This window comes from Myotis lucifugus, unplaced genomic scaffold (assembly GCF_000147115.1).
Source record: "Myotis lucifugus unplaced genomic scaffold, Myoluc2.0 scaffold_5210, whole genome shotgun sequence".
In the NCBI taxonomy this organism is placed as follows: domain Eukaryota; kingdom Metazoa; phylum Chordata; class Mammalia; order Chiroptera; family Vespertilionidae; genus Myotis; species Myotis lucifugus.
The window spans coordinates 1,255-10,311 of NW_005876258.1; the positions used below are offsets into that span (position 1 = coordinate 1,255).

Sequence of the window (9,057 nt, forward strand, 5' to 3'; positions counted from 1 at the left end):
TATTATGATAATCACTTTGCATTATGTACATTCATCAAATCATAACATTGCACACTTTAAACTTATAAAATGTAATGTAAATTATTTCTCAATAAAGCTGGGGGGTGGCAAATTCTTGGGGAAGATTAACTTTTCTGAGAACTTTTGTACATATTCTGATTCCAGACCTAACTTATTTTGAAGCCACAAATACACAGAATACTCCAAGAAATGTATGGAAGTTATATAAATTTCCAATCACCTGAAACTATACTGTACCTCAACTCTAATTGAAAAAATTAAAAATATATATTATTTAAAAAGAGATTTTCTTTATGTCAAAATAATTGGGTATTTGGAATGTGCAGAAGTAGAGACTTTATCTCTAGGGAATCCTAAGTTTCTGACTCACAACCTTAGGGACTGAAGAACTTGGTAAAAATAAGTGCTAGACTGACTTCCAAAAGAAGCCGAGTCTCTCTTGAGTAAGTATCAACTTCAGGGCAAATCATGTAAAACTAGAGTTGCATCGTTGACCTTTCTTTTTAATATGTCTTATTTCCTTGACACCCTCTTCAGAAGATTCAAGATTGCCTAACTATGGCTAATCGTTTCCGTGTGTGTGTGTGTGTGTGTGTGTGTGTGTGAGTGTGTGTGTGTGTGTGTTTAGGAAGGAGGAGCAACCTCCTTTAAAATTGAGAATTTTCTGGTCTCATCTGAAAAATGCAAATGAAATTCAAATTCCTGGGGATTTTTCTATTACTTTATAGAGTGGATGGTGTATGACTTACAAACCCAGTCACAAGGTAAGATAGAGAAGTTCTATTAAAATTATTCCAAAAGAAAAATACCCTATCAATAAATACAAACATTTCTGAGTTTAGGCGATCCTAAATGGTAGGGTTTTAAAATATATATGTAAAGAAAAAATACAAAATCCCAGGCATCATCTCCAAGACTAGAATATTCTTTGAATTTTTTTAAAAATCCCAAAGTAGTTCATGGAAGAGACTAGTGAGGAAGAGAAAGTTGCTTGCAATATTAACAGACCCTTATAAATAATGGACTAATGACTACTATATTTAAGTACCCAATTCAATAAAATCTTAAGTAAAAATTATCTGCATTAAGACCCATAAACTACGCTCAATAAGAGTGTGAGAAAATATGTAGTTAAAGGTGTTAATGGTAAAAAAAAAATAGGATTAGAAACAAAAAAATATGTAACAGAGGGCAGAAGTAATCACACCTGTAAGTCTGAATCCCAGGTGGCTAAGGCTAAAGAATATTAAAAATGATGTAGTTCTCATTTATTACTAATCAAATTCTGCTACTCTGGACCTTAATTCTCTCCACACTAGACATGAAAGGAATTTGGGGCATATTTTTCATTTGAATTTAATATTGTGAACAATATCTTCATAAATGGAAGACAAGGTCTTCAATGGTTTCAAAAGAGGTAAATATATTTTTGTGTGTATAACTATCATATGGATCCTTGTATCACATTAAATTTTGTTTTATTATATGTTTATAAATTAGTAAACACTGTGGTATAGTGGGAAAATGGGAACTTGGTGATCATATAAATAAGGGTTTAAATCATAATTATAGTATTTGTCAACTATAAGATATTTAAAATTGTACTTATAGTATTTGTCAACTATAAGATATTTAAAATTGTACTTAACTTTTAAAAATCAAATTAGTTTCTTCACTGGTAAAATTTTAAGATAATATTTGGGCTACTTTGAAGGTTAAATAATAAAAATTATATGAAGTGCTTCATACTAGAACCTCACATGTCAATTATTCTTCTCTTTGTGAGCTAAAACAGTACATCTTTCTTGTGGCATATTAAATAAAGATTAGAGTTTTCAAAATCTATAAATTGAGAGTTGGAAAATCCATTAATCTTTGTGTAGTATCATCACTGGTCTTAATTGATCTTTTTAGAAAAGTTGGAGAGGATAACTGAGAATTGAGAGTGCAGATGATATGTATTTTTCATTGAAAAAATCTTAGTACTTTACAAACTAGATCTTAAGTAACAAAGTCAATTTAAAAAATCAAAAAAAAAAGAAAGTTAGAGGCCCTTCTAGAAAGCTAGAGTTTGACTTCTGGCTTGGATAAAAAAAAAAAAAAGGTCACACACTTTCATAGGTCTATTATAACACTGAAACAGTGCCTGGATGAAGTCCCAGCATTAAACCACAGAATGGTGATTTCTTATAAAAGACTAGAGGTTGGGAGAGAGGGATTGGAGGATGGCTAGGATCCAGGCCAGTTCAGCCTTTACAAATAAGAACTTCATCTCTTAGGGACAATTCTTTTCTTGGAATCAATGATCTGCAATCTCTTTTTATAACATATGATTAAGTCAAGAGCTCAAGTTTTCTTGGTGTACCTCCTACAAACAATAAACACTGTTACCTGGAGGATTTTCAGGGTAGGGATTATAACTGCACTAGGTCCATCAGAAACAGCGTGTTCCTATCAATAACTGGACACCAGTATAACTCAAGCTCACTGTATTAGGTCTCTAGGCACCTAAGACAATCAACATTTCTTATGCTGTTTTAACATTTTGTCTGAGTTCATCTTCCTAACCTAATTGGATACCTGCTTCAGTGTTTTTCTCTTTTTTATTATTTTTTTTTTATTTTATGCACATCTATTTTAGAATTTGGGTAATTCAGAAAAGCAGAAAAAAATATCTCTAAGATAACCATTAATGTTTTGGATATTTCTTTCTAGTCTATCTAGGTTATCTTGGTTGAAGTTTTGGTTTTATAGACAATGCTATAATTGTTATTTGTTTCTTAATCATTTTAACATAATTCAAGCATCATTTTTGTATTTAGACAAATTCCTCACAAATGTTATATTAATAGGTGCATAATGATCCATCAAATAAATGTACTAAGATTTTCTAACAATTACTTTAGCATTAACCAAGAATGAAACCTGTTTAACAAAAATAATATCTAATAATGGCAAAGAACTAGAAAAAAATTGAATTATCTAATATACAGATCTCATGGAAAGTAACTTAGTAGAAACTATCAAAAAATCTTAAAAATCTTCATTCCCTTGTTCCCAGAAATCCATTTTAGGGAAGTAAACATAAGTGGAGAAAATATTTCAGACAATGATATTCAACAGAGTGTTTGTCGATTGCTTCTTAAAAGTCACACTAGCATTGTAAGAGTAATGAAAATAACTTCCTTTATACTGCCTAATACCCCTTTTCCCCCACTTGAAAGCATTAAAGCAGATTGGTGGTCTCTCTTATAAAGATTGCAAGTGATTCTTTTCCAGCAACTATCTCAGGGCTGTTAGAATAGCAAATGCACACCATAATTCTTCTCTGCAATTTCCAAATAGTAATCAATTTTTAGGAGATGTTTCTAAAAAAGAAGAGAGGGCATTTTATCTGATTCACATATTGTCTGAAAAATCTTCAGGACAGACCCAAAACAACTGATGTTCCTTCAAAGCTTCTACAAGAATTTTATTCCTAGATTCAGAGTAAGTTGACATCCGCACATACAGGCAATCAAATTCCAATCTTTTTGTTTTACGTTGCACACTAAGTATTTGATAAAAACTGATGAAGACAATGTTGATGATGAAGACAATAGTGGAATAATTAAAGTAACAGAGTAATGTAAATTTAGAAATGATGTTAGGATTATGCAGTCCTATCCTCTCATTATAATGTTGAAGAAAATAGGATTTTAATTTGCGAAACAATTTCTATTAGCTTTACAAATAGCTTTTCAATGTATTTTTTACTCAAAGTTGCCACTCTATTACAAAATATTAGTATATTACATTACATTACATTACATTAGAGTTTATGGTGTGATAGAGTTTGCTATGTTTAACAATTCTTGGGTTTTCTTTTCTCTCTCATTGACTAGGAATATTACATTTTTTATAATTTTTTGCAGTACATCAGGAGTAATATGATTGTGATCTGGTTATTGGAAGCTGGGCAAAAAATTAAAGCAAATTGAAGTATATGCTGGCCTACCCAACCCTTCCTACCCTCTTTGAAATGTGTGCCTACAAAGTAGGGTGCAGCTTGATTTGGATGAGAGGTCTCATTTCCATAGCCAACATGTATATAGACATTCCATTATGCTGATTAATATGTCTCACCATTATAAGCTGGAGTTTTTATGGAAAGTAGCATAACATCTTGGCAATTTAATATACCAGAAACACAGCCATTGTCTGAAAACACTAAGTAGAAACTAATCCATTGTATCAATTTTTCCCCCTCTAGGGATATTTTTAAAGTGACGCGAAATACCTTGAGGACGAAGAGATATCTTCAAAATTATGTTCTTTAAATTATTTGCTATAAAGAAGGTCATCTACTAATATCTACTCTTTCATTTTTTTCAAATTAAAGTCATTTGCTCCATGCTTTATGGTACACAACTCAGGTGCTTGAGCTAACCTCAAATTCCTGTTTTGAAAAAATATTGATCCTAATTACAAATTCAACACATGGAAGAGTAACTTTTATATAGGCAGAAATAAAAAAAATTGTATGCAATTTGGTTGACTGTATAGTTAAAATCTAAAGAACACAATATTTGTTGCTACACACTAACACAGAAGTCTCACATCCAACTCTCCCAAAGTGTCAGTTTTGCATTGTCTACTATTCAGTTCTACAAACAATTAAAGCACCAATGGCACTCTGCAAAGGTTGTGGAGAGAGATGGTCTACAAGGCCTTACTATTCAGGTGAGTTCTGCAGAGAATCAGCATCTGGGAACGTGTTAATAAATGCAGATCTTAGAAGCCACATCAGGCCCACTGGTTCAGAATCTTTTACAAGGATTCTCTATGTGATTCACCTGCACTGACAGTTGGACGCACTCCACTAGACAGGTAGCTCTCTTCCTCAGTTGCACATTAGAATCATCTGGAGTGTACTACTTAAAAATATGCCTGATTCTCACTCCTTAGACAACTTACATAATTTGGGGACAGCAATAAGCATTTAGTTAAAAGGGGGGGGGGTATAGTAAGAAAATTAAAATTTGAATAAAAAGTATGTTTTTATATACATTTCACTTACTATATATATATACATATATATATATATAGCCTCTATGAATTTTATTTTCCTTAGAGAATTATAGTAATGATAAAATAAGTATAATGTATGAACATATTTGTAAATTATAAAACCCTAAACCAACTGTATTTTCAAAATCAAATAGATATTTTTAACAGGTTAGGCATGCTCTTTCCAAAATACTAATATTTAAAATGGGGCCAGAATAGAATCAGAAACCTGTGTTTTTAATAAGCTATCAATGTAATTATTTCATGTCTTCAATCCCCTGCCTTATAAGCTAGAAGAGGAATCGGAAAAGCTGAACTCACAGCTGTTACCACTATTCCAGCTAGTGCTGATACTTGTTGCCCCTCCTAAATGATCTCTCACTTCATATGTGAATACAGTACAGACGCATTAGATTAACTTGTAGTTTTCTCTGGATTACTCCAGGTATAAAAGAGTGAAATGGAAAGGACCAATTGGACAGAGATCGAGTTCATTCTGCAGGGACTTTCTGAGTACCCGAGAGCTGAAAAACTTCTTTTTGCGACGTGCTTGGTGATGTACCTGGTGATCCTTTTGGGGAACGGCACCTTGGTCATCCTAACTCTCCTGGATTCCCGCCTCCACACGCCCATGTACTTCTTCCTTGGTAATCTGTCCTTCCTAGACATTTGGTATACATCCTCCTTTATCCCCTCAATGTTGATACACTTCCTATCAAAGAAAAAAACCATCTCCTTCACTAGATGTGTGGTGCAGATGTCTGTCTCCTACAGTATGGGGTCCACAGAGTGTGTGCTCCTAGCAGTGATGGCATACGATCGGTTTGTGGCCATTTGCAACCCTCTGAGATACCCCATCATCATGAGCAAGGCACTTTGTATTCACATGGCTGCTCTCGCCTGGGGATTGGGCTTTTTCAACTCACTGACAGAAACTATTCTTGCAATACAGTTGCCCTTTTGTGGAAAAAATGTCATTAATCATTTTGCTTGTGAAATATTGGCCTTTATCAAGCTGGCTTGCACAGATATTTCCTTGAATGAGATTACTATAATGTTAGGTAATGTAATATTTTTGTTTACTCCATTACTGTTGATTTGTATCTCCTACATTTTCATCCTTTCTACTGTACTAAGAATCAATTCAAGAGAAGGAAGAAAAAAGGCCTTTTCCACCTGCTCAGCCCACATAACAGTGGTGACTGTGTTTTATGGGACAATCCTCTTCATGTATATGAAGCCAAAGTCCAAAGATTCTGCTTTTAACAAATTAATTGCCCTCTTCTATGGAGTAGTAACACCCATGCTCAATCCTATCATCTACAGCCTGAGGAATACAGAGGTGCATGGAGCTCTGAGGAAATTGGTGAGTAGACACTGGTTCTGGAGGAAAAGATGAGAAACACACATCTTTGAAGTCATGCACAAAACAAGCTCATAGATTGGAGGCAAAGGTTTGTAATACAAATGCAACAAAAGAAAAGTTATATGTAGAATCACAAAATTTAAGAGTTGGAAATAAATTTCAAAATAATAATCTACCTTCATCTTTTTATGAAAATGACAAAAATGTAGGGACAACTGGCCTAAGAAGTAAGATTAAACTTTTAAAAATAAGGAAAAAATGAAATTGAGTTTTTTCTAAGAAAATCCAGTACATATGTCTACTGAACAATAAAACATATTTTCCATTCCCCTTTTTGAAAGAACTATTTGAGTTCATGTTTTTCTGTCTGTAATTGGTTACTGGTTTTGAATTTATTTTCTCACTTGATTGTCACAAACAACCTCATGATATAGGCATTGCTGTATCCATCTTCCAAATGAAGTCACCAAAGCACAGAGAGGTCAAAATCAGTTTTCCAAAGTCACACTTCTAGGAAGTAAAAAAGTTGGCATTCAATCCTGAGATCTTTGGTTGTAAAGTCCATGGTTTTCATAACACCATATCACTACTCCTGCTGCAGTAGTTACTAGATTGACAGGCATTGACATGTAAATGAGAAAGAGATTTTTTTCTACAAGTTTTTACTTTGTTAGTAGGAATATGTAGATAATTAGAATAATATTGTGATTTTAATTGAGAATCGGGTTATCATATATCTTATTTTATTATACTAATGAGGATTCAGTGGAAAGGAGGATACACAGGATTTTTTGAATTAATATGCATTCCCATTTGAACATTGCTCTTTACTTTGTTCACAAACCTTATTATTTGTCATGACACCCCTATTACTTCTTCAATTCAGAGGTAGTCTATGTGTTAACATTAAAAGGCATTTTTTAATAGGGTATACTAGAGGCCTGGTGCACGAAATTCGTGCATGGGGGCGGGGGTGGTCCCCTCAGCTCAGCCTGCACCCTCTCCAATCCAAGACCCCTCGGGAGATGTCCGACTGCCGGTTTGGGATCGGGCCTAAACTGGCAGTCGGACATCCCTCTCACAATCCTGGACCGCTGGCTCCTAATCGCTCACCTGCCTGATCGCCCCTCACTGCCTCTAACTGAGCACCAGTCTGATCGCCACTAACTGCTCCCCCTGTTGGCCTGGTTGCCTCTAACTGCCCCCACTGCTGGCCAGGTCGCTCCCAACTGCACCCCTCCCTGCCGCTGGCCTAGTTGCCTCTTACTGCCCCCCGTGCCAGCCTGGTCACACCCAACTGCCCCCCCTGCTGACATGGTCACCATCAACTGCGCCCCCCCTGCCAGCCTGATCACCCCTCATGGCACCCCTGCTAGCCTGGTCACCCCATGCAGCCTGCTTGTTCAGTCGTTTGGTCATCCCTCACTAACCCCCCTGCCTGCCTGGTCATAGGCAGCCATCTTGTGAGGGTGTGAGGGTTAATTTGCATATTACCTCTTTATTATATAGGATACCATTAACCTTGACTCCAATATCACTTTTTCACTGTATTTTTGTAGTGCTAACCCCATCTTGCTATTTAATGTATTTAAATAAAAATTATGAAATATAAAAAAATCTAGTCATAAGATAGTCTTCCTGACATTTTGGAAGATTGAGTTTGCAGTTCCTTAAGAATGAATCTGAGACACCATGAGCAGAAAAGGCACCCATAGCTCCGGCCTTGCTTCCCTTTGTCAAACCCACCCCAGCTCCTGCAACACAAATGCCCAGCACATCAGGGTTTGTGGGGTACAATCCATACAGTCATCTCGCCTACAACAACTACAGAATGGGAGGGAACCCGGGCACCAACAGCCAGGTCATGGCATCTTCTGGTATTACAATTCCAAAACCCCCAAGCCACCAGATAAGCCGTTGATGCCCCACATGAGGTATAGAAGAAAGGTCTGGGACCACGTAAAGGCTTCCAACCCTGACCTAAAGCTGTGGGAGATTGGCAAGATTATTGGTAGCATGTGGTGAGATCTCATTGATGAAGAAAAACAAAAATATTTAAATGAATATGAAGCAGAAAAGATAGAATACAATGAATCTAATTCCTCCACGTATCTTGCTTACACAAGTGCAAAAAGTCATGCAGAAGCTGCTTTAGAGGAAGAAAGTCGACAGAGGCAGTCTCGCATGGAGAACCTTACATGAGCATTCAGCCTGCTGAAGATCCGGATGATTATGACGATGGCTTTTCAATGAAGCATACAGCCACCGCTCGTTTCCAGAGAAACCACCGCCTCATCAGTGAAATCCTTAGTGAAAGTGTGGTGCCAGACGTTCGGTCGGTTGTCACAACAGCAGATCTTCACTAGCAAAAACTAGAAGCTGAACTTCTTCAAATAGATGAGCAACATCAGGAAAAGAAGAGGAAATTCCCGGAGAGCACAGATTCATTTAACAATGAACTTAAAATGTTGTGTGGTTTAAAAATAGAAGTGGATATGGAAAAAAAACTGCAGCTGAAATCACACAGGCAGAGGAACAGGCTCGCAAAAGGCAGAAGGAAAGGGAGAAGGGGGCAGCAGAGCAAGCTGAACACAGAGCAGTATTGTTCCTGAGGAAGAACA

At 36.0% G+C, this 9,057-nt stretch overlaps 1 protein-coding gene and 1 pseudogene across 1 annotated transcript; both read left to right on the forward strand.

Moving 5' to 3' along the window:
* The first annotated feature begins 5,530 nt into the window (after positions 1-5,530).
* On the forward strand, positions 5,531-6,469 carry LOC102442048 (olfactory receptor 13C3-like). Its single transcript, XM_006109038.1, has one exon. The coding sequence runs from the start codon at positions 5,531-5,533 to the stop codon at positions 6,467-6,469; it is 939 nt and encodes a 312-aa protein (XP_006109100.1).
* Positions 6,470-8,183: 1,714 nt separating this feature from the next.
* LOC102442354 lies at positions 8,184-9,052 on the forward strand (annotated as a pseudogene).
* Positions 9,053-9,057: the final 5 nt, after the last annotated feature.

Bases quoted from the DNA above. Each gene is read 5' to 3' on its own strand.
- LOC102442048 (XM_006109038.1), top strand. From the start codon at position 5,531: ATGGAAAGGACCAATTGGACAGAGATCGAGTTCATTCTGCAGGGACTT.